General features: G+C 41.5%; 1 protein-coding gene across 7 annotated transcripts in view; it reads right to left on the bottom strand.

The window, feature by feature from the left end:
* The window catches only part of EPHA7 (EPH receptor A7), a 170,421-nt gene extending 145,735 nt beyond the window's left edge, over positions 1–24,686 (bottom strand). For 3 of the 7 annotated variants that reach the window (XM_056343940.1, XM_056343936.1, XM_056343938.1), the window contains exons 1-3: positions 23,261–23,596; positions 18,935–18,999; positions 13,825–14,494 (exon numbers count right to left, since the gene is read on the bottom strand). In XM_056343940.1, the coding sequence (XP_056199915.1) occupies positions 13,825–14,494; positions 18,935–18,999; positions 23,261–23,357 (832 nt within the window). In that variant the 5' untranslated portion in view covers positions 23,358–23,596. Of the gene's footprint in view, positions 1–13,824; positions 14,495–18,934; positions 19,000–21,813; positions 21,893–23,260; positions 23,598–24,574 lie in introns of those variants that run through there. The other 4 variants (XM_056343934.1, XM_056343935.1, XM_056343939.1 and 1 more) reach the window with 3 other exon arrangements.
* Positions 24,687–26,683: the final 1,997 nt, after the last annotated feature.

Raw genomic sequence — 26,683 nt, 5'->3', positions numbered from 1 at the left:
GGCACCATTTTCAAACTAGCCAAAATCGAGAAGGAAGCAAAAACAGTAGAAAAGAAAACGCAGTCATAATTCAGCCATAAAACAAAAAGATGTACTATGAAAAAAATACACGTGAATGTAGCTGAAGTGATTTTAGAAAATACAGCAGTACATATATTTCTTGCAATGAGATGTTTATTGCATACAGCCTACCGCAATATAAAATAACGCAATTGTGTGGTTGTACACCAAAATTCATGACTATTTTTTTTTTTTTACTGGTAGGGAATATTGTCAGAGTAATGAGGAAAACACACATTTTTCATATTTGTAGCAACTCCTATTAAACAAACTGCCTTTAGCGAGGACTGCAAGGCTGGGCCCTTGCTCTTTGTGTTAATAACAGATGGTTATGACATGGGGCCAATTCCTGTTTTTCTAACTCTCACAAGTAGTCCCAAGGGACTAATTATTTATTTTTATGAATAAAGCAAGCAAGATTTTACCCAAGGGAAAATAAGCAGTTTTGCAACAAAAAACGTTTGTGATCCCCTTTTCCACTGGGTAAGAGCAGGGAGCTCCTCTTTTAGGCACACCCTGCCAGCCCTGTAAGAAGCACTAAGGAAACCCAGTTCCAGGTACTTGGAGGGGACTGGGACTGAGAGAAAGGCACGTAAGTACAAAATGATGACAGCTCTCAACAGATTTCCCCAATATGCTTCAGAAACCACTATCAGGGATGGAGATTGGCAAGGGATCCCCAGCAGCACACTACTTCCATCTGGACTGGGTGGAACTATAGCGTCTCCCAAAGCAGACAGATACAGGGATTTTCAAAGATGACAAGACCGGTCCATTTTTTAACCTACAGAGACATGTAATACAGCACAAGAGTTTTTCCCCCATGGGTAATCACAGGAAAAGGGTTCCAGTCAGCAGACATTTTCCTTTTCCATCACCTTAATGAACAGCCCTCCATCTCTTTTAGTTAACAAATCCATCATGTTGCATTTGTAAGTATATTCTAAAAATCAAAATGAAGAAAAAAATTATGAGCTATAACTACCTCTGAAGAGGTGCTTATCATATGCTGGAGGTGACCCAGCTGTTCACCTATACAGGAAAGTACCATCTCTCTATATGGGCTATACTCTCCATAAATCACCATACTGTGTGCCTTTAGCTGACTACTACCACTGTTGTACTATCAGGTGCCCAACACAAGTAGCGGGAGGAGCTGAACCGCTGTTTCCCATGGGGCATAGGCTACCCAGCCTAGGGCAAGCGTAATTTGTACGTGGCACACAAAGGGGCTGTTACATACTCCTTTAAAAGGATGCGTGAGGGTGCCACAAGCTGGATCTCTCTTTCATTGAATGAAAATATACTACTGACTCAGGAAGATGGAGAGCACTGGTATGACCACAGATATTTAAAACTCACTTCTGAAGGGATTGCAGAGATTGCAAGATTGAAAAGCCTCTTCTATCTCTGCATTTCAATGCAATATAAATTGGGGTTTGGGAATTTTCTTCTACCTAAAGAAGAAATTACATTTGTATATATCCATTAGGTAAGCACGTATAGCACTTTATAAAGCAATGTCAAAAACATTTTTCAACCTGAATGCTTAAAAGCACCTCAGCCACTCACAGCCAGAAACAGTACAATGGCATTTTACCTGTATTTACCAGACCAAACTAAACTCTTATTAATGCCAGTTTACATGACCACGTTAACAAGACCATGGTGTGAGAAACCTAGGGTTTAGTTTACAAATCAAGTGAATCTAGGATACATGGAAGGATATCATCCCTTTAGGAAGGACAGTCCAAGCAAAAGATCTTTTTGTGTACGTGGAGCTGATCTGTGATGTTTTTATGTGTTCAGATGACCTGAGCAGCCTGTTTGTGCATAGTCCCAGAACATGTCCATCAATCAGTGTCAACATTCTTCCAAGCTCCACTTTGACTGGCAACTGACAGTTACCTCCTGAACGTTAATTAATAATGAATACCATTGTCAGTGCTTAAATACACAAAATGTCTTTAAATGGTGAAATTTTAAAAATGGTGTTTGTTCTGTGAGGACAGGCATTGTATTTTCATTAATTGTATTGTATTAAGGAGAGAAATAAAAACTCCTAATTTAAAGATTGCACATCATTTGTATTATCAATATGTGCTTTGTTTTCTACAAAGTACTCATCTCTACTTGTGTCACATGATTTTGAATCTTACATTCCTGGATACATGATTTTTACAACAGTAATACACAATACAGTGACTATGTAGCTCTCCATTTGACAAAAAATCTTTTAAGATAAATGAACAAAAGCAGGCACATCACTGTCTCCTCCTTTGTCGCACTCACCCAGGAAAAAAAAAGTGTGGTTTAAAGAGATGTTATTTTTCTCCCTTGTTTACTGACATTGTTCACGAGCAATTCCACTCACAAGACCTTTTTAATAATAAGCCAAATAGAGACTTATTTCAGCTGACAAACTAAAGCAGACAGACAAGCATACACATGCTAAAGCCAAAGAATTGCCCCTTTTAATCAGAAAATTAAGTGATATGCAACTAATGATAAGTGAAAGTGAACAGAAGAGACAGTCACAGATCACAGACTGAATATTCTATTCAATCTGCACTGGGGGTCACGAGTTTCAGTCCTGCTTATGATTTTAAGCACGTGATACTTGCACACTTCTCAGCAGCCACAGATTAAACCTGGCTGAGACTTCCATAGGTGAGGTAATTAGGTGACAATGTGGAGCCTTGGGATTTGCTAACAGTTAAAACAATGTCCATTTCCTTTAGGTATTATTTGGGGGGACTTTATCAGTGCTTTTCTTTTCTTTTTTTTTTTTTTTTTTAAGTTAGTGTCAATAAAACTGCCTACCATTTGAAAGTTGTCCATTCGTCTGTCTAAACATTTTGTCCTTACACAATCAGCACAGAACAATGTCACAATTACAATATGCTCAAGAAAGTAAATATTGAATGTTAATTTTTACAGAAAAGCTACTAGTATGGAATAAAAATTTTCAATAAGTGGGCCAAAACCTAAAATGAAGAGTTATCTAATTCATTTACTGTGCAAATAAATTGATCAAGAAAAAAAATATGTTGACATTTTGAAACATGAGAAATCCAACATCCAAGTGTTTGATTTCAGCTAAATGACTATATCATGAGCCTGATCGACACAACAAAATTAAGTAGCAAGAATACCCTCTCTTCAATAGGATTCTAACCACATTCCAAAAGCAAATCTATATAGCTATTAAAGAAATAGCAAAGAGTATCTTAAAAAAGATATATCTGTTTCATCCTAACTTTTTCTTTCTGATTACATTTTCTTATTGGATATTTTAAGACTTGAATCAAAGCTATATGGTCTAACAGGAAGAAGAAAAAAGTTCAATGTGTCTCCATTTGCTTTGACATACAAACACATCACCCTTATGAACAAATGAAAAAATCAGTAGAAACTTTTCTCCAGTTCTATCATTCGTCTTAGAAATACATGCATACAAATACATAGTGCAAATAAATTGATCAAGACAAAAATATGTTAACATTTTGAAACATGAAGCTCAAACATCCAAGATTAAATGCTTTATATTTTATATGTGTGTTTGTATTTTACATATTAAACATATATATAAAGGAAGCTCAGAACCTAAGATACTGGAACTCATAGCTCCATGTGAATGGTTCTAACGGCTAAACTATGGGAAGACAAGATTCAACAGGGGCTAATAAAACCTTCTAACAGTGACTGCATGTTGGTTAATAGGCATGCCCTCCTTCTCAGCAAGAAAAATAATTGACTTAAGTCTGGAAAACTTGAGTTGAATGAGATCATGTAAATATGATCAGTGATCACAGCCACATGTTGCCCACTCAGACCCATGTTCTACAGACAAATTTTTTAACATGTAATTTGTTCCAACATCAACAGAGCTGAGCTGTTTGGCACACAAACTGCCAAACTTTTAGGAATACAATAAACTTTACTTAAGAATCTCAATTGCCAGCATTCTTCAAGTACTTTCATGGTAGCTAAGCAAGGGCTCCAAGAATTTAAATTAGAGATTTAATGAGATTCTCAATACCAACTATGTCCCTCTGTGTACACAAATGGATTGATTCAATTAGGCACCACATAGCCATTCATGAAATGTATAGTTTGTTCTCAAAATCTACCCATACAATAGCTTAATGTAAAAAAAGATGGTACATTCAGGAAGTTCAAAGAATACTGTTTACTACTTATAAATGAAGACTAGCTATTAAGTGGAGAAACTGAGGGATTCGGAAGTTTGTAGGCCACAGGCAGTATAACTTTTGAGACGGCGTGGACCGGTCATTAATCCAAGCTCCAGAGAGCTCGTGAGTTTTTCCTTGATGGTCCATCATATGCAGATGGAGAACTCTGACATCCTGCCTCTCTCCTACACTAGAATAAAATAACTAGATGGTCATCTGAGGAAAAAAAGCCCTACCAAGCATCAGGGGACACTTGCAATTTAGTCACATCATGAGGACATATCCAGTAAGGTGAAGGGAGCGTACAGCAGGTCACATGCACACGGCTATACAAGGCCACCATATTAGTCACTTGCCAAAAGATCTTCAACTACCACTTTCAAGGGCCACCCTACTTCAGTCCACTGTGTTGAATCTACTGGAAAAATGCACACCAGTCATTTAGGCCGGATTATATTTCACATTCACTAAATGAAAGAATAATAACAAGTTACAGCCACTAAATATGCTACATATCCCATGTGCCATCAGTAGAATTTTTGAGTCACGTTTATACTCGCTTCTCTGTACACATTTATATCAGCACAATACCTACAATTTAGAAAAGCACAACTAACCAAACATGCATTTAAGTATGTTTCATCCATGTAAAAGTTTTAGGTTTATGTATATGCTTACAGCTCCTTAAAACTTTAGCACTTTCCTCAGTAGGAAAATATTAGCGCGTTATATTACTCCCACTGAGTTAACGGGAGTCTTGCCATTAAGTCCTAGGGATGATGCCTCAGCCTTCAGTCACACAGTCCTCTGCGTTAGGCATTACTTCCCTAAAACAGTCATAACTTGTTTACTGAGAAATAGGAGTCCCATTGTTACACTTTCTTCAGTATGTTTGTTTATGGTAATACATACTATCAGAAATATTTTTTTTGTTCAAAACAAAAAAAAAGGTAGCCAGCCAGCAAGGCAGGGCTCTAGACTTGCACCAGCTTCTCAAAATCAAACCCTTAACTCATTTCACAATTAAAGCAAGAAATAATCTTTGCATTTATGTATATTAAATACATCAAAAAATAATACTTACATTTCTTAATCATGTACTTCCCTTTTATCCATCAATCACACACATTTGAGGTATGTCAGGTGTCAGAAAATACTAATAATTACAGTTAATTACACTTTCATTAGGAAAATGCTCGATATTATTATTTCAGAAGAGACAGGTCTTGCCAAGTCACATGTAACTAATCCAAAGCACAAAAGTTAAGAAAAGTATCAATTTACTTTGGGTAAAAAAACCTGATGTTTATTACAGGTGTGAGCAACTTTATCCTCCTTAGGACAGGCAGCAGGGCCACCCAGCTATATAAAGCTATACAGGTACACGTGTTGACAGGATCAGACTCCAAAAGCATAATAATCAAGCCCAATTCTTACCTCACAAAAGTTTTATACTTGGTTGCCTTAGCTACTCTGAATTATGCTTATAAATTAGTGTAATATTAAGCAAAATTTCCTGAAATCCATATAGCTGTTAAAAGATAATTTTTCCTCAAAGGAAAATCTCTTCTTAAAGGATAGAAGTAAGGAAATAAGCGTTACATGCTGAACAGCCGCTCTTCAGGATGCTGGCATGCTGTGTTTATTAGGGAGACTTGAAATCAGAAACAGTCATTAATGGAGAAGTACAGAAGAACACTCCTTCAGCAGACATACTGCTGATGTATCTGAGAGCAAGAAATGAAATATGAGATTCCCACAGAAAACAAAGTATCTCTGTAAACTATTAACTAGGATACTATTCCCTTTCACATATAATGTATAGGTATTTTGTTAATATTAGGGACAAGAGAATTCACCGTGACAGGCAGAGGCAACAGCAAAATTAGGAAGTACCCAGGGATAAAAGCTTCTCTAAGTAAGAAGAAGACTGTTCATAAAAGTGTCTTAAATATATTTGCTACTGCTGCTGTTTTCTTGATAATGCAAGGTTATAGAACAAATTAGATACACCATCCTGCAAAGGGAGGTTAAATTTTATAAAATTTATGCCGACTAATGCTGAATTAAACAGCGAACCCACCTTCCTTTTTCTTTTGTTTCTGTTTTTGGGGTTTTTTTTCCTGCTTGATGCCACAACATTCTGTGTAGGCTTCTAGTAGAAAATATCTACATATTTTCCCTGTCATGTGAACGATGTTTGGTTTTTAATAAACTCCCTGAAAATACTTTTCTAATTCTTTTAAGGAAACCCCTTACAAATTGTTTTAATCTTAACTTGGTTCCATCCTTACGTATTTATTAACAAAGTAGTATTTATTAACAAAGTAGTATTTATTAACAAAGTAGTATTTATTAACAAAGTAGTATTTATAGGGGGGTGAAAAAACCAACACAATCATGACAAACAATGTTACATACTGAGTACACTTTGAAAGAGCTATTTTGTCTTTGCAGATATTAATTTCAAAAAGTTTTACTTGTTTTCAATTTAGAAAGTGTTAATCCACAAGCTGTGTACAGCTTATTGTTTTTAATAACTAAATTATATTGCAAAGATGGCACTGTACAGAGAAAACACCGAGATTTAACGCTGAGAAGTCAAGAAGCAACAATTAATTTTTACACTGCAGTTCAGGTGGTAATAAGCATGATATTAACTCAAAATCCACATAAAGAGAAAACTGTCTCCACAGTTTCCCAAGTAAAAACAGAAAGATATTCTTACAGATTTAATACTGCTTAACATGTATGGACTGTTGAGGGGATGGAGGAGCAAATATTTTCATGATAACAGAGGAAGTTTGGAATGCAGAAAATTCAAAAGCTAATCTAGTTAAGCAAACATTTTGCTCACATAATTTTTATTTTCTTTCAACTTCAGTACCAAACATGGATCTCTCTGTATGGTTGTCCCACTTCTTGAATAAGAACCTCCACTTCACTCCTTTGCTTAAGGCTCGTTGCTTTCAGAGACCAATTTATACTTTGAAGTGCAGTTTGCTTGAACCGCTTTGAACAGCATTCCATCATCCATATAATAGCTGACTTACAGATACATAAAGTAGATCAGTTCAACACTTATTAACATGTTCCTATCTATTCTGTAAGAAGTTCTTCCAGGAAATAACCTCTAATTTTAGTTTCTCTGTAATCTACTAACTTTCCTTTTTTCAGTTCCTGAAGCCTTATTTTCCTGGCTGGAGGGGTTGGGTTTTGGTTTGGTTTGTTTTTTTTTTTTTTTTTCCTTAAACAGCTAACAGTCATATTTAATGGGATGCACTTGCACCTGAGAGTCCCCTAACAAGGATTATATGTGTGTGTCATTTCTCTCATTTGTACTCTGAAATAAAAGAATATTTAAATTTATTTTTAGTGGCTTAATTCTCAGAGATTAACAAAAACACTGGACAACAACAAACAAAAAACCAACCCCCAGAATCCCAGAATTTTCAAGCAAGACAGTTGTTTCATCATCTAGGAAAATCTTTTATACTCCAGAAAAATTGTAACAAAGCTATTATGTCTCTTTTAACTTTCACAACAGATTTCTGGGCAGAAAAAATTGTTTCAGAAGCAAGATGTATGGTTTTGTGCAACAGACTTAACATGATGAGATTCCATTTCTAAATAGCAACTAAAGCTTCATTTAGAACAAACAGAAGATAGACTTTATGGCTAAGGAGTTAATGGCCCAGCTGTTGAGCAACCATAGCTAATTCAGCAGTGGCATCCCAGACCCGTAAAAAGACAGCTTTAGTGCTTCCTCTGTAACTAAAGGAGAAATTACTAAGAATCTGCTAGATTTCATTGCTGGCTTTGTTTTGATTTCAAAATCTGTGCACAGCAGTGAATCTGACCAAAAGGAAAATAAATTAAAAAAAGTGCAACAAATTTAGTTTCAGAAATTCATATTCAGCAAACCTCTAGAAAAATGCAAAAATAAAATTAATTCCTGGAGACAACAGAATCTGGAAAGAGGAGCAGAGGGGCGGGGTGGGGCAGGAGAAAGGCTAGAGAAGGGAAAGAGATCTACATTCAACCACATTACCCAACAATTTCACTTCTAGAATCTGGACTCCTGATCGCCCACGTGCATGTGCTAACCCACTCCTTTCAGCTCTCCTGGAGCGAAACAACTAGTTCAGTACTGACTAAACCTGTCAGTAGTTCCACAGTTAATGCATTTTAGGGATCACTGATGGCATTTTGGATCAGAACTAGCAGGTTTTGACTGCCTCCAGCACTTAAATCACTTCAACTCAAACATCACCTTAGCTTCTCACATATATTCATGTCACACTCGAGACAGGATGCCGTATCTCCAAAACTATATGGCCTATAATCATACTAATCAAAGTAATTCAGAAACTTAAAGGGAAAAAAAACCCTGTATCTTAGGGCCACAAGGCAACCCTGAGGATACCTGCAACAAATGCTATGAGGCATGAAGGCAACCGTTTCTTCAGGTGATAGATTTAATTTGGAAACCAATTTTCGAAGAGGACTTGTTTAACAGTAAACATAGCTCCTCTCCCCTTCTCTTCTCTGCGCTGACACATCCAAGAGGCTGAAGAACATGAATAAAGTAGGTCAAAAACTCAACTGACTTAGGGAGACTGACAAATTTGTGAAAATCATACTCTATAAGAAGACTAGACTGTTCTGAAAGAAAGACGTAGCAAGAAAATATATCTTTCTACCACATCTCTGACAAGAAGGGCAGTCAGGAGACTCCAGGGTGAAAGAAAGCCAAGACATTCAACTTTTCTAGAAATTTCTAGAAATTCTAGAAAAGGGGGCTGGAAGCAGAAATCACAGCTCTACATTTCACAGTAGAAACACCTTCAGTATTCTTGACCATCTAGCTAGAAAGTCTTACTTTTACCTTAAAATTAACTGGTATATTTTTCTGAACCCTGCTAGGATCCTTTGGAAAGATATTTACATGATTATTATTTTTTTAAAAACCAATAGTTCTTATGCAGCTGTATCTGGCACCTGATATCACATTGACCTTTGTTTGAAAAGGGGACAGCAAAATTATTTAAAATTTTAGGGGACAAAAAGGGAAGGAGGTAGACATTCTCGTGTTGAACTTCCACTGGCTTCTGAGAAAATGACAAGACTCAGAGGTATCCTCATTCTCTGCTCTGGTTCAATTTGCTATGAATAATTACATTCTCTTCCCTAGAGTAATTTTGGAGGCAAATGGAAGAAGAGTAACTGCTCTTTAAAAAAGGAAACATTTAGAGTCTTAATGATATAAATGCCAATGAAAAAATTTTCTACCGTTTTTCCCCTTCTTCACAAAGCAAAAGATTTTCAGGTTGAAAATGCAGGAATGTCAACATAAGTTACTGAACCTGCAGGTCACCCAAAGCTTTTGGGACACACTACCTGGGCTAAACTACACCAATTTCACAATATGCAAAACCTGAGCTTTTTAGAAGCATGGTAACATTTTTTTAATGACAGCTTATTCACATTCGCCTCTTAATTCATTGCCCTCTACTAATAAATTTGTGGCTTATCAGCTCCTAAGTGGAGTACTATCAAAAAAACAAAATAAAACAAAAAAACCCAACCAACCAAAGAAACACAACCACACATACTTTACACCACAAAAATGCCAAGCATAAGGCAGATTCACTTTCTGGATCTGTTATCAAGTAAGATTTCACAATGTCAAGAGATAAAAGTTTGTCCCAAGAAGAAAAAAAGAGAAGGAACAGGTGCAGCTTGCAGTCTGGCACAGCATACAGCACATGACAAGGTTTGGAAAGAAAAGCCTGTATCTCCCTTTTTACCTCACCAAGACAAAATCTACAAATAGCTATAATCCCCTCCCCATTTCAGGGCCAATAAAACAACTGTTACTGCATACATTATTATAAAATGTTTAACAGTAAAATGTACCCATTTGGCTTTCCCTAGAAATCTGAATTTTTGGACTCTGTGCCCAATCACCTGTGTAATTTCTCAGTTCAGTCATATTAAGTGATGCTTCATACCTCCTGAAAAATCACTCTACTACTCCAATTGAATAAATTTAATTCATTCCCTCCCCATTTCCAGCTAACACGAAACAGATGGAAAACGCATTACACTAGAAGTTCACAAAGAATTATTTTCTCCTTCAAATACAATCACTGATCACAGTGTGCTCCTTACATGTACAACATATTGACTGAAATCCACTGTGCGGGGAAAACAACAACAAAAAAATAATCAAAGTTAGACCTACTGGGAGTACACTACAGTTACTGAGATCTTTATTGGGGTTTTGTGGCTGAGGTTTTTTTGCCAGAACAGATGGAATACACGCTATTGGAAGAACTTAGTATTTCCAAGTACCTTTCTGGTATCTCTGCTAGGTACCTTTCAAGGCAATCCTTTACAATGTCCAACTTCCACACCTAAGCCTAGTGCCACATACCATCAGACATAAGATCAAAATGGAGGAGATGGTGTCCTTGCACATAAACAAAAGAATCTGCAATTCAAAGTTCAGAGGCTCGTATAGTTTTCTCATGTTTGTTTCACCCAGGTTTAAGATTTTGCTTTAAATGACACTTGTGAGCTCTCTGCAATTCGGCTCTCTTATGTATGTTTGTTATCTCAATAGATCACCGAGGTGGCACAGACCCTTGGCACACCTATAGTGAGAAATAATCAGTGTACACAGAAAAAAAACCAACCAAACAAACACACTACTTCAGTTTCAAAGATAAAGCTGCAGAAGAAACACAGGGGAGCTCATTTTCCAGGTTTTGTGTTTCACTGCTCACAATTGTTTTCTTCCTTATCTTTCCCAGCATTACCAGTTACTTACATTCATGCAACAAAAAAAAACCAAACCAAAACAAAAAATCTTCTGGCAACACATCCAGTGCAGAGCTGTGTATAAATCAGAACTCAATTGTTTCAGTGTCTGAACTGAAAAAATTTCACACACGGGAGAGAAGCTGTATGCAAAAGAAACACATTCTTCAGTCACAGCCAGCCAATCAAGCCAGCCTAACACAAATGAAAATCCCCACTGAGCTAGAGGCTGAAGAGCTATTTGGAACTACAATGTGGCCATCTACTCCTACCTTTGCTACAACGCAGCCAGATAAGGTATTATTCTGTATCTTTAAAAGACCTTCCTATTGTGTAAGTTAATTCAGCTGAGCTTTAGCAAGCGTGAGAGCGGAATCACAGACTTCTGCCCATCCTGACAGAGCACAATGCTTTCTGCCATGAGCAGTCCCAAAGAAGTCGCGCAGCATGCCAGGTACAAAGTATTTGCAGAAGTGAGCCCTCAGACAGGGCTATAAAAGCTCTGGGTTAAGGAAGCACACTCCAACTTGCTTCTGCTTGATCTGTTACACAGCTTGACAGTAACAGATAGCCAGTTGCATTAGTGTCAATGTTCAGATAAGCTTCTCTCAATATCTGTCACAAAAAACAGACGCGGTATCAGTGTGCCAGCTGTATTATCGGTCACTACATAGTTGATCATACTTAATAACATCCTCGAGCACAGGCACAGCTAACAAGTATCACAGACGGCAATTATTGTGGTGTGCCAGAGTCACCCAGATCGTTCTGACTCAGAGCTGCCAGCGGCGCACATTCGGCGAGTGCCTGCCTCCCACCCTTTCCCTCCCAAATACATTAACTTGCCTCAATATGGAGCTGGAGTTTGTTTTGAAACTCTTAACAGGATCACTGAAAGAAAAGAGGAAAAATACCATAAATGATCCTCTGGACTGTTTCCAGAGTAGCGTATTCTCTTAGCGATTGCTTTGGAAGCAAGCCAGAAACGGGAAGTGTTCTTGCAAATGAGCATGCTACTATACTCGAGTACAAGTTATCGTTTAATTCTTTTGTCAACATCAGTGCGGTTATAAATTAAGAAGCCTGTTTAATAAACAGATTACTTGAATTCATTACCAAACACCGATTTCTTCTTCATCCATCCCCCCCAGGCCCCCAGCTCCTGTCCCCCACCCGCTTCCTAACACACACTGCTTTTTCTGATACTTTCTCTCCTTTATGGAAAATCAAAGATTATTACATTAATTACATCAGCTATGACTAGGTCCGTAATCAAGAGCAAGTTAACTAAGAGAAGGAAAAGAGTCAGTTGCTCAAAAAAAAACATTTGAAAAATCTCAAAAACCAGGCTTTTACGGGACAAAGTGTTTAATATTTTTAACAGAGCTTTAATACAATCTACTGAATGGTTTCATAGGGGCAGTTTTTCACATTACAATTACTCCTAATGAGATCACGCTCTGCAGTGTATAAGCCCTCGCCCCTTCCCAACAGAACAATGGAAGATTTGTGCAAAGCTACAAAGGCCTCAGGTCAACTCAACTCGCTTCACTTTGTACTGAATTTCCTCATATAAACTCATCAAGAACACAATAATTTTTTTTTTTCCCCAAGGAAAAATTAATAGTGAGATTCATTTACTTTGTTTTAGGGTGTCCCTAATCCTCTACAGATTTTGAAGTCCTCACACAGGTATCTTGGACTCAGTGACTGCTGCCAGCCTTAGTTTTCAAAATCTGTAGATATCTCCTCTTTGCAGATACCTGTGTTTGGGGTTTTTTTTTTCCAGTTTTTGACTTACAACATTTCTCACCAACAAATGTCTGCCTATCTTACAAAAAAAATATGGTGATATATAACTCCTTTTGTTATCTTATGATAAAAGTGATAGACCTTGTATTAAGTGTACATGAAAACAAACTGCCTATTCTCGTGATTTTGCTGTAAGCGGAAATACTGAAATATGCTTTCACACACTAAACAGAAATGTCTTATGCATGTAGCCCCAGTGACAGCAATGCTAAGGGCACGTATCATTCTAAGAATATGATGTCAGAATATGCTGTATCAGTCTGAAAGTACAACTCAGTAGTCTCCGATTTGCTAGTATTTTAAACTAATCACTATGATCCCACAGCAAGCTGAAAGTTTTGAGTTAGTTTTAAGCAAAAAGATATTGTAGGAAGAAAAATATACTTTATTCTAAAAACTTGATATTCCGTTTGAAAGATCTATCTTGTGTTTGTTTGAATTTTACACTCAGGTTTAATTGTGTGTGTACTCCTCCCATTACTAACCACACCTCATTCTAAGTTTACTACCTCAGGTTTAGTTTCCTTATAACTCTGCCACAGATCATGTGAAAAAACAAACTGTTTAACTACTCATATCTAAGATTATTGACACAGTGTTCTCTGATAGGTATGACTTGCTCAACATCACCATGAGGTACAAGGAACATCACCTTAACCCGTTTAAAATGTTAGTCCTGAATCTGTATTTGTGCTTCACACAACATTAACTTTTCTTGTTTAAATCTAAAAATGCAGTATGCACCCACTGACTTCCATATCCAGAAGGGCTGACTGCTTTAGATTAGCCAGTGTGAAGTTTACAGATTGAGGATCCAAAAACTTCACAAGCAGTCTGATGACGTATTTCTCTTGCAAGAAAAATAATAAAAATAAGCTGGTAAAACATGATCTATAATGTACATTTTACAGCAACTTGTATGTTTACTTACGTTCACACGTGTCTCCTTTTTGCTGGTATCCTGCTTTGCAGATACATTTTCCAATAGGCACTAACCATTCTCCCTCCGCACTACAGTGCATCTTCGGCGAGTTCTCCGCCTCCTCCTCCGCACTGCTGACGCAAGTTCCTCGTACTTCAACTAAAGAGGAAAACTCTGAGCCAGTCACTGTGTCAGGGAAAATAGCTAAGTTCTCAATGATGGACCAACACTTCTTGTAGTAGACTTTGACAGAGACCAAAGCAATGCAGGCCCCTACATCCTGAAATGCAAGATAGAATCCTTTTTTGGACAAAGGTCCAATTTCTCTCACCTCTGTGTTTAGTTTCATTTTTCTCTCCCCAAGATCACCTTGGGTAAAACTTTCATCTGCTGCAATAGTGTCTATTTTTACATACTGGTTTTCTCGAATATTCCTGCCAGTGTCGTAGTCTGTTTCATAATAATACAAGTTAAAAGTTTCTTTACAAGTCCCCAGAACTCCAGGAAGACTGTTACAATCCCTCAGAGTGAATTTCAGCTCTACAAAAATCCTTTGTGCATTGCTTTTTGCAATCCAGTTAGTCCGAAGCCAGTTGTTTTGGTTTGATTCCATCACCTGGCATACCTGGTATGTTCGTATAGGAGTGTAGTTTTCATCCAGTCCACTAATTTCTTCCCACTAAAACAATAACGAACAGTTAGTAATACAAAAAAAAAAAAAAAAAAAGCCACTAGATATAACTATTGCGTATTTTAACAGGCTTCAAGCAATTCAAAACTCGTTTTTAACAGTATGTCTTCCTAACAAGCAGGTTATTGTTAAAACACTCTTAAACACACAAGTGAAGAAAATACATATTAAGGCAGCTGCAGGATCTCTCTCCCTCCATGTCTTGCTAACATAGAAATAACTTCTAAAAATCACTTTCATATCATGGGCAGAGTTGTAAAGGAGAAGCTTCAGAGCAAGCTGTTCAGTGTACCAAGTTCTGGTTACACACCAGGCTCTCTCATGTTTCATTAAAGTCATGGCAATTTTAGGTAAGCAAAGACAAAGAGGGCGGCAGCTTTGCTTCCAGGGAAACCTAAAATCAGTGAAGTCTTAAGACACTGAAATTGCCTAGCGTTACGGTACATAAAACTTGTGTACATAAAACTTCCAGTGGAACCTCCAGTTGTACAGAAAGCACGGGACCAGGTCCTGAAACTTGTGAGTCAGATGATATTCACTCCTATATGATCACAGTGGCATACAGAGAGAAGGCAAATGAAGACAGACAGAATCAAAAAATCTGAAAGCAAGAAAACACTTTGATTGTCCTCTTTTTGTTCAGTCCACTTTCTGTTCTACTTACAAACCAAAGAAGGCAGGCGGGAGCTCCTCACCTTGCAGTTTGTTCTGTGGCTGCATCCATGTTAAAAGGAGCAAACTTCATTTAGTTGGGAGTTCAAATGAACCATGAGATTATACATAATTAAGAACAACTCGCATGACTGAAAGTTCACTGGTTCAAAGCCCGGGTTTTGCTGTTGTTCCCTCTTTAGGGTACCAACTGTGTAACAAGCCAGTAACAGCCCTGCAGTCTTCAACAGCCTTCCGTGGCACCGGAATTTGCACCTCTGGCAACGGCAAACCTTCCAATGCAATCAACCAGGTGGATCTGCCCGGGTGTAGCCGTAATAATACCTGTCTCTCACCTTTTTTCACATTTCTTCTAACATCTAATCCACTCCAGAAACCACAGCTGTAATGAATTAGGCAGGGCAGGGTTGGGCTATCCGATGATACAGGCAACCATGACTTCTCTGTATGGCACTTCGCCCTCTGGCCCTGTGTCAATAATGCACTTAAGCTCACACTTAAGATCAATGACAGTGCTTATGAGCTTAATGGTAAGCATGTGCTTAAGCGCTCTGTGGGACTAGCATACTGGGCACCTCCGCAACATGGAGCACCCACTGAAATTTCTTGCACCGGTAACCAAGCATGGAAGGCGTCAGTTTCCCAGACTAGGAGCCATGCAGTATACAGCATTTTGCAAGCCTATCTGACAGCAAATGAGGTCATTTTAATGTTGGTATACTGCTCCAAGGAAAAGCAGATGTGGCTGAATTGATGCTGGTTATCACCACGAAATATATCACGGCTGCAGATGCTGAAATGCACAGAAGCTGTAAATATCAAAGCACATTTCAAAGCCCTACAGTTAATATAGACGTGGTATGTATGGCATCATATATGCATATGGTATTAAATGATTGAAATATAAGATACTCATGGAGTTAACTGAACTGATTGCATATGGAACTGTATTAATCTCAGAACAGAAGGAAGTCTATCTTTATAATAGATACACTAGATCGGAATGAGTAAGATTCTTAGATTCTTCCCCCACCCCACCCCCACCCCCCCAAGGACTAGTAAAAATTATAAGGAAAAGAAAAAGGGGCCCTGGACACTGAGGCTTTCGGTTCTGCCACATCAAAAAACAAAACAGAACAAACAAAAAACCAAACCAAAATACCCCAGAACAAAAATGACAAAAAAGCCATGAAGCCTAAAATGTTACTGATTTTTATTCTCCATTTCACATCAAGTAGGGCTGGGGGATGGGTTGGGTTTTTGGGGTTTTTTAGTTGGTTTGGGGCTTTTGTTTCTTTCACTTTTTTGTCTTGTGTAAGCAGTCCTCCCTCAAAACACGGAGCCAGACTCTGCAAGAAGATATTCCAGTTAGACAATGTACTGTATCTTTGAAGTGAAAGTGACTCTAATGCACCACAGAACAGAATCTGACTTTTCCGGTTTTGATGTGGATTGCTTTGTCAAAACAAATCCTCTCTCCCCTTCCTCCCTCCCTCCCTCCCCACCCCCCCCACCCCCCCAAAAAAAATAAAGCCAAAACCAGAAAACAAAACAACAAAAAAAGCCAAATAAAATACATTTACCAAACAAAACCATTTTTAGCCCACTACACAAGGTTAGCGAGTATCAGCTTGATTCTTATGCTACTGTCAAGCAAAACATACAAAACCCTAAATTCAGATAAGAAATCCTACTTCATGTTAGCCTTAGCATTAAACACTGAAGTCAATCTTTCCATTATTTCCCAAAGCCATGGAGTATGATCTTCCTAAAAACTTAAGGAATTATGACTTATAACTCAATTATGTAATCACAGAGCTATTATTTCAAGCAGCCCATTTTCAAGCATACCTACTTTGCAGTGCAAAAAAAACCCCAACCAACAAGATCAGTACTTCAGGGTATGTTTTCACCTAAGCCATCTGAAGTCATGTTTCACTGAAGTCTTTTTAAAGTGATAAATTCTATGATACCTTTTACAGCAAGAAAATTCAACTTTTCTTTGTCCTGCTGCAACATGTCATGATATACATGCAATTCCATTTGAATGTATCCTGTTCTATTGGTTTTAACATACGGTATTTTAACCTCTTGGTTATCTTAGCAATGTTTGAGATCATTGTTAGACCTAACATTTGCAGCTGAATGAGGCTTTTAATGAGTGTCTGGCTGGTATTTTCTGTACAGGATGATGCAGTAGTTTCTCTCAAGAATAAGATTTTCTGTGTTTATTCCCATGAAGTCTTTATTGCATAGTAGAATATTCAGTAATTAAAACTAGAAAAACATTTCTTTTCAAAATTACATTATTAAAATGGTACTTTTATGTTAATTTACAGGCAACTGTTTCTGAATATTTTCACGCATAAAAATCCAGCCATTACTTTTTATTCACTTTTAATTCCTGATTGAAAGTGGCTTCTATCTCTGAATGCTGCCTTTTACTATTTGTTGAATTTGACTCTACTTTCATCTTTCACTATGCTGACATGTGTAATGTGTTGGCATGTCTTTCATTATCTACAGGTTAGCCTAATATAATTGCCACCAAGCTAATCTTTCAAACACCTCTGGTAACGGCTTCAATCAGCGCAAAACACCAATGCCGGGGTTATTAGCCATCATACGTGTTGAGCTCGCACTAAATTCTTTCTGAAGTCCTTAGATTCGTTTCCAGTTTATGCTTGTATTGATTTTGCGATCTTGCTTTTAAAGAAAGACACTTTCAGATTTTCATTCTTCTTATTTAAAGGATTTGTTACACTTTTATGTCCCCACTCACACTTCACGCTCTTCTGGCTGCAGATTTCTTAATGTGCTGAAGATTAAGGGCCTGATCCCCCAAGTCCTTGTTCATGCAGGGAGTCGGAATGGATTCATCAAGAGTGCTTCCATGAGTAAGAAATGTCCATATAATCTATGATTTGTCAGACTGAGTTAAGGTAGGACTCAGCTAAGGTAGGACAATATACCCATTCTATCTTTCTGAAAACGTTCTTCCTCAAGGACTGAGGAAGAAGGGGTTTTATACCACTTTCAATTCAGACTGAAAGTAAAACTTCCCAATTTTATGTATATAATAAATAAGGCAATAACACCAATGTTTCTAAACTTCTCATTTTTTATACCTATGTACTTTACAATGCCACATTTCATGGAGTACCATGAGATTAATTTGTAAGCAAGCTGGAGGTGGCCTTAACCACATAATTCGTGCCTAGTTCCAGATATCAAGCTCCTCAGGACTTGGGGATGTTTCAAGTTTGGAATGTCACTTCAAACACATCTGCAGTATAAATGTTTTTATTTTAGAGCACTTCAATCTGTGCTATTCAATTACAAAGAAAACATCGTAAACAAATTTATGATCACCCATTATACAGAAAATGAAAAACATATTTTTAGAAGTTTCCACACAGAAGTAAATCTGTTGTTTCTAAAGGAAGAAGGAAAATGATTTAAAATGCCACGTTACAAATACAGAGAGCTTTCTGGTATATCACAAAGGATTATGCTACAAAACATAAAGCCACCGAGAATATTGAGGTGAGACTCTACCCTTTAATTAGCTTGTACATTTGTACACTGTAACCTGAGGTACACTTACTTTCCATTCTAAAAATGAAAAAGATGTAAACACCTTGTACAACTACCGAAAGAAATATGAAGGGGAGCTAGTTTAAAGCAAATGTTTCAATTGCTTTGGTAAAATAACAACTCGTCTTTAGGAACTTAATTTTTGCCTGGAGCACTTACCCCATTGGGAGGAGAGGAAATCCATTCCAACTCTGTCTGTTGTGCTTTAGAGTCCAGCAATATTACTAAAAGAAACCAAACAAACAAAAAAAAGAATTTCTACTGTTTGTTAAATATAATAATAAGTGGGAATATAAAACTAAAGAACAAAGTCCAAACTTCTTTAAAAAGTAGTTAAAAGAATATAATTTTTGTACAAATTAATATTTTTTCATGTTATTATGAAGTTATCTGCAACCACGGCTATGTATTTACTTGTAAACAGATGATTAAATGATTAGGTACCAACCACACATAAGCAGATATACATTAATCTTAACAATTTCATTGCTTAAATCAAAATCTATTGTTTTTCTTAGTGCTCTAAACTGTTACTAATCAGTCATTAAGATGCATGCTCCCTTCATCTCCTTTGTCATATGCTTGTTACTACAATGAGTTTAAAACAAACAAATACACACCAACATTTCAACACTTTCCCAAACGGATTTAGACAGGACTAGCCTATACCCTACCAGGAGTTGCACTGCAAAAGCAATGGTCTTTCTGAGTTTAAAAGGAAACAGTACGTCCTTTAGGTGATAAAGCAGTAACTCTATAAACAAATGACAGCCAGGCATACAGAAAATAAAAGACTCTGCAGTTACCTCACACTTCGCATATAAAAAATACTATATATACAAAATACTATATACACAAAATCAGATTAATTCACTTTATGGCAATGCCTTACTAAATTCTTCGTGTCACTATACCACAATGACACTTCTATACTAATATACATCACTTCTAGTAGCACTGCAATTATTTTCAGCTAAATGTAACCCTGCCTCTGAAAGCAGTTAATCACAGCTCAATAAACCAATTCTTACATCTTTTACGGTACCTGTTGGAGGTTATATTACTAATGATCAGTTACCTCCAAACATACATTTCTGTAGACGTCTTATATCCCAATCATAGCTATAAGCTTCTTTCTTAGCATATTATTATATAAGTTTCTGTAAGACTTTCAAATGGCACATATATTAATCTGTAATGTCCAAAAAAAAGAAGAAAAAAAAAAAAGAGAAAAAAAAAGTTAAATAATTTGCTGTAATACCTTCTTCCAAACAGCCAAAGCTGTAGACTAATCAACCATATATTTAGGTTTGGTACACTTAGACGATTCCTTCCTCAAAGCTGCACATGTAACGTCATACTTCTATTTGACTGAAGAAAAAGTAACACTTCTAATTTAAATCTATTCAGTATATCTTTAGCTATAAACCTATCTATGACTTTATACACAGCATTTAAGTACTGCTATTCCATTGCATGATTTAAGGCTGTAACTCAAAAAACTTTTGTCAGGTCTTTTAAAATTGTTATAATTCTGGTTTCAGCCCTTTCTCCTAGTAGAATTTAACACAAAATTTCAGTGCATTACTAGAAAGACGAGATTACTAAAAAGAGTTATTTAAAGGCTCATATAGTAATATCTGGAATGTTAGCTCAACACAAGACGCTAGCTTCCAGGCCTGTACTTCAGTAATAAAGTCTAACTACTCATTAAGTAAGTTTGATAGTCTCTCTCTCTAGAAAGATTATCTGCTCTTTCATTACGCTTGGATTCAAGGGGCTTTACTTTGTAACACTTTCTATGGAAAAGCAGGTGGTGTATGTGGTGGTTTGTTAAACAAAAGCATTTAAAAATGTCCGGGGAAAAAAGATTACCACCAAAAAATTAACCATTTCAGCACCAGCACAATGTCCCACGACTGCACTTCATTATACCTTTTATTTGGCTGCGACTCTCCATCACATAGCAACGGGCGGGCACATCCCAGAAAAAAAAACCACCACAACACACACACACAACGCCGCTCTGCGAACACCCTGCAAAGAGCAAACGCGCCGTTTCCGTGCAGCACCGAGAGTTCCCGGGGAAGAGCTCCCCAGGGCAGCGGGCGGCGCGCTGCTCCCTGCCCGGGCAGCCCCGTGCCCGGCTGGGCTGGCGGGGCCGTGCGGGGCGCTGCGGGGCCGTGCGGGGCCGGCAGGCTCCCGCGGCGGGCGCGCAGCGAGACGCCGGGCGCGGTCCCTCCGCAGGGGCGCGGCGGGGGGGACGCCGCTCGGGGCCCCCTCCACGGCACGGAGCGCGGAAGGAGGCGCACAGGCGGCGGGCGAAGCGGCTCCGCGGGGCGCCGCGCCGGCGGGGAGCGGCAGCCTCTCGCCTCCGCGGGGAGCCGCCGCCGCGCACCCACCCCGCCGCCGCGCTGAGGAGCGGGGCTGGGCCGCCGGGCAGCAGCGGGGCACCCGGCCGCGGCCGGTCCCGCCACACACCCGCCCCAGCGCGGCAGCCGTCGGTTTGGGGAGGGAGCCGCCCGGGGCGGCGACCCCCAGGTGTCGCCGCCACGGGCGGGGGGCCACGACCTGTCCCCCGCTCCGCCCCGGCCGCCGTGCCGGCAGGTCTCCGCAGGTAACGCGGCCGTCTCCCGCTCGGAGCGCCCGGCGGCCCCTGCCCCGCTCCGCGCCGGCACCTCAGCGCGGCTCCGACCGAGCCACAGAGGGGAGCTCGGAAAACTTTTCAGCCTCCCACCCCCCACCCTCCTCCGTACCCAGCGGGGACTGGTGGGAAACCACGCGGGGCTGCTGCCGCCACCGGCCCTTCGGCGAGGCCGGGGGTGAAGCTACAAAGTTGGTTTTTGTGGGTTTTTTTTTTTTTTTTTAAACTCGCTCTTCCTTCCAGGGGAGTTTTCTGCGCTTGCAGCAGGTAGCCGCTATCAATCCCCGTCTGCCGGTCGCCCCCTCCTGACCCGCCTTGGGCTAGGCTGATTTTCCCCAAACACAGACACATTATACACGCACACTTGTACGTATAGATGCATACATACGCTCACCCATAGCCGTATGACACAAACACGAAGCAGATCACCGCCGGCAGCCAGCGGCGCGGCCCCGGTGGCGGCACAATCTGCGGGGCGGGCAGCGCGCGCCCTCCCGGCCCTTCTCCCCTCCCCGCCCCACGGCCACGCGTTAGCGCTCCCCGGGGGGGGTGTCTGTGTGCCTCACAGTCCCCCCAAATAAACTTTCGAAACGCTGCTGAGGAATGGCTCTCCCCTCTTTCCCTCTCTAACCTCGTCATCGCCGCCTTCTCTTAAGGGCAGAGGACATTTTAATTGAGGGATTTTTTTAAGCTCCAGTTACAAGCTCGAAATGGCATTTTACTGCATGCCAGCGGTTTTATGAAGATATTGACGTATCCAGCTGAGGAGGAAAAACCCCCAAACGCATACATATGCGGAGACACCGAAAAAGCCCCTAACTCCCCTGTCGCCACCGCGCCGCCCCCCCCCCCCCCCCCCCCCCCCGAAGATGGAGACGGACCTTCGCCTTTGGCTGTCAAACGCGAGCAGGGCGCTCCTTTAAATCATTTCGGGTTTTCTCAGCGCGAGAAAAGAGATTCCCAGGTGGACTTTGTGAATTGATTTTATACACCTCCATCAGTCTCTGATAGACAACTGTCTGGTTTGTCTCTGCGCGCGGGGAAAACAAATGTCCGGGGCTCGCCTTACGCAGGCACAAGTGTTGGATGGATGGGAATCGGGGAGCCCCGCTGTAACACGCAGATGGTGTAAAACACTCATACCTAAACCTGCCTCTCTCCGGCGATGCCGGAGGAGAGCCCACACGCTGCAGGCACACGACGCCACGCTGTGTGTACCCTCTAAACGCCTGCACGGCCGGGAGGTGCCAAACTGCACTCCGATGCTCCTTCCCGCGGTCTGTGCAGGCCCCCAGCAAGCAGCGATGCGGAGCTGCCCCGCAGCCTCAGCCCGCGCCGTGCCCTGCCTCCCACGGAACGTCCCGAGCCCCGAAACTCGGCCCGGAGCCCCTGCAGCCCCCGCCCGGGGGGCAGCGCGGCTACCCGCCCTCCCTGCAGCTCCGCGGGAGGGTCAAGGCTGCCACAGGCAAGTGCGGCTCCCCTGCACGGATCCCCGGGCCGGGGGCTGTCTCCCCAGCCCCGTGCCTTTCCATCACGTGCAAATGCCTCACAGACCTCATTCCTGAGAGCAATGGCAGTTTTCCCGGTCTCTCACACATACACACGCACACCCCCAGCAGAATGCCTTGCTCTTTCCTCCCTTCCACCTCAGCTGGGAAAAAAATGTTGTTTTTTTTTTTTTGTGTTGGGGTGTTGTGTCTTTTTTTTAAGGGGGGGGGGCGGGGGCGAGGCTGCCAAGCAGCTCGCAGCGGCAGGCTGGTCCTCCGCTAAGCCACCGCACAGACGCTTCGCGTGCAAAAGCAATAAATAAGCCCAAACTTTTGTTTACCGCATCACCTTACCTTCTTTTGCAGCCTGTGCCTCCCCCGTGTGTGCAAAGCGGAACAGCCAGACGGAGCACAAAATAATCCAAGAAGGGAGCCTATTTTGAAAAACCATGGTGCAGGAGCGTGGTGATTTTATATTTCTAGCTATATATTTCTAGACACTGCCGCCGCTGCCGCCGCTTGGTGGGTGCTAGAAGACGGTAAAGAATTTGCTCTGCTAGTCTCTGGCTCGGCGCTCGCTCGCTCGCTCCCTCCCGGCTGCCTTTCTCTTTCGCCTTCGCCTCCTCCTCCGCGCCGCTGCCCTACTCCCGCACCGGGCCAGCCGGCCGCCCGCCAGCCCCGACTGCAGCCCGGCCGCCCGCGCCGCGCTCCGATAATATCAATTAGGGCGAGGGGGCGGGACCTCAGCGGCAGGGTGGCCCGTCCCTCAACCTGACTGACATCCACCGTCGACCAAACAGTAGCGAGCCTCAGCGCTCGGCAGGCCGAGCCGCCGCCTGAGTCGTCGCGACCGGGGAGGCGGGGTCGGCGGCGCCGCCCAATGAGCGTGCGGCGGTGTCGGGTTGCCGCCGGTGCCGGGGAGCCGCGGGCTGTGCGCGGGGCGCCGTCGGCGGGACGGAGGGGCCGAGGCGGGCGCGGAGCTGCCCCGCACGCCTGGAGCCGGCCGGCCGGCTTGTCCTCCTAGCGAGTGGCGCGGCTGGCCGGCCGGCCGGCCCCCGGGGCTCCTTATGCTCCCTCCCGGGCCGCAGCTGCCGCGGTAGGGAGCGAAAGGGGGGACCCGGCTTTGGTCTCCAGACCGAGCCGCCGGCGGCGGGGTCCCGGCGCGGTGGCCGCCCGTGGCCGGGCCGAGCGTGCACCTGGGCGGCTGCCACGGAGAGGGAAACATGGGCAGCGGCTGCGGGATGGTGCCCCGAGACAGTTCCCTGCCAAAAGTCAAGTTCCTCGGGGCCGACACCGCTCGGGCTCCCTTCCCTTTGTTTTATTTGGGTTCTCCGTCCTGCGGCTCCCATTTTCCACAAATGAGAAGAACACCTTAATGACAATGTAGATCTTATTTGGGGAGGGGGGGCTGCTTCCCCCGGTCCCCGGCGGGTGTAACCTGAGGCGAGGGTAATCCGCTAACAATGAGACAATTTGAAAGGGGGCGGGTGGGGGGGCAAAACCCGAGGGAGGGAGGAACTTGCCAAATCTCTTTTGTCAGCGCTCGCCCCACGGGCCGGGAGTGCTTTTCCCAGGGATCCATCATGCCGCCACCCCTCCATTTTCCCCTCCCCAAACCCACCCTTGCTCCGCCAACGAGCGAAACAACGGAGCGACGCAAAAACTTACCGCTCCCTGAGTGAGGCTGCGGGGCGGCGGGCACGCTGCGTCCCTCCGGCCGCCCGGCGGGGCGCCCCGCTCCGCGCCCCGGCCCCGCTCCGCGCCCCGCTCCGCACCCCCCGCGGAGCCCCTGCCCAGCCCCTGCCGCCGGCTCTGCCCTGCGCACCTTCCCGGGGCTGATGCCGTGCGGCGCGGAACGGGCTTTAGACAGCTCCGTCAGAAGTGCGTTGCCGTGTCCTTTCGGAGGGCAGAAATGCGGTGTAAACGGAACATGGGATTATCGTCTTGGAAGCGGGCGAGAACGGCGCAGCGCAGGGAGTGTGATTGCAATTCGGTGGCAAGATCGTGCGAAAGTCTGACACAGAGAATGTTATGTCATAAAATGAAATATAAGGGGGGGGGGGGGGGGCTTGTTAATGGGACCTGTAGGTGGATAAAGCAAAATTAATTACAAATAGTAATAATAAGCTCAACATTGTGGCTGGCATAAAGAGCCACCATACTCCAGGCTTTGAGCACTTTCCCTGTGGTCTCCTCGTTACTTCTGAGAATGGTGTGGAGGTAGCCTCAAAAATGCACTGTATTCCTTTCACTTGCCGAATAATTAATACTCACAGCTTAGAATACAGATTTTGCATTTCATTCAGAATGCTCTTTTGATACTCTGGATACCATGAGTGTAGGCAAAGTATGCGCTCTTGACTCTCTCGTCGTCTCTGTCATTCCCATCCTCATATGTGTGTACTCAGAAAGGAGAGCTGTACAGAGCAGTGAGTTTGCTTATCTTCTTTTAAAAAGACTGTTTTGTTTTAAATACTTATATGCATGTAACTTCCTTGCAAATTTTTAGTTAGGTCTCTTGAGATTTCCAAGCATAAAGTGCAGGCATTTCACTACAAAATCATCAACCCAAAAAGACAATTTTTAACCTACAGAATGTATTTTAAATAAAAGTGATTTGTATTGACACTTTGAATGATTATGTTCATAAAAACACAAGAAATAATAAATGAACAAATTGACAGAAGGCAGGCTCAAACAGTAATGAGATATATCTACATCCTGCATATAGTATTAGGCCAGACACTTATTTTCATCATCACCTGCATTTATACAGGCTATATTGTACGATATTGTGCAATCTAGTACAGTCTGTGTATAATATGTTCATAGGGTCTGTACACATATAAAGACACTTAAAATTATGTAAATATATTAACCACCCAAAGGATACATGTGCACATGACTAGGTGTATAAAGAAAGTAAATAAGAGATATATTTTTTTGAAAAAAGGTTGTACATTTCTCTTCCTGATCAACTAATTTTAAATGCCCTGTCTTCCTGATAATTGTAAATTGAGCTGAAGATGACATATTATATGTACTGCTTCCCTGAAACAGTCATGGATGTATTCACAGTTACAGTAAAACAATCCATATGCATTGAGAGGGTATATTACAGTGTGGGGTTTTTAATTGTGCTTCTTACACATTAAATCTTTGTGAAATTGATTCAGAATTTGAAATCCTTTTTAGTGAATTTTATTTTTCTCCTTTTCCTCTGCTTCCTTGTAGTGCTTTCTAGTACTTCATTGTATTTTGTAGGATGCACAGCCTGTATTGCATCTCATCCAGCTGAGCATTGAATCTTCTATGAACAAAAAGAGAAAATATAATTATAACTGAACCAAAGTTCTCAAGTTGAATGGACTACAACCCTCAGATTTGGTATAAAAATGTCTGAGGAAGAAGGGGCGGGGTGGGGGGGTCAGAAAAAAAAAGCAACTAGGAACTTCACTCAACTCACTGTGTTACAATTCAGACACCATCAAAGTAAATGGTTAACTGGAACAGAACAATGTAATCAAAGATACTAATATTGCTTTTTTGTTTGCTTGTTTTTTTGTTCTGTTTTGTCCTTTTTTTCTTACTCAAAATTTGTAGGCCAGATTCTGCCTTTTATTTAAACGTGTGTATTTAGAATGTTTTTTGTATTACCTAGCTTTCCTACACTGATACGAGCTTGATACTAGCCAAACTTCCCTATACTGAACTGGAATGGTCTAAGCAGACTTTAGAGAAATATTTGAAGAATTTTCTCCTTAAAATTGGCTAATT

The sequence above is a fragment of the Falco biarmicus genome, chromosome 6 (assembly GCF_023638135.1).
Source record: "Falco biarmicus isolate bFalBia1 chromosome 6, bFalBia1.pri, whole genome shotgun sequence".
NCBI classification, from domain to species: Eukaryota; Metazoa; Chordata; class Aves; order Falconiformes; family Falconidae; genus Falco; species Falco biarmicus.
The sequence above is the reverse complement of the archived record's forward strand: the minus strand, read 5'-3'. Positions and strand labels throughout refer to the sequence as shown.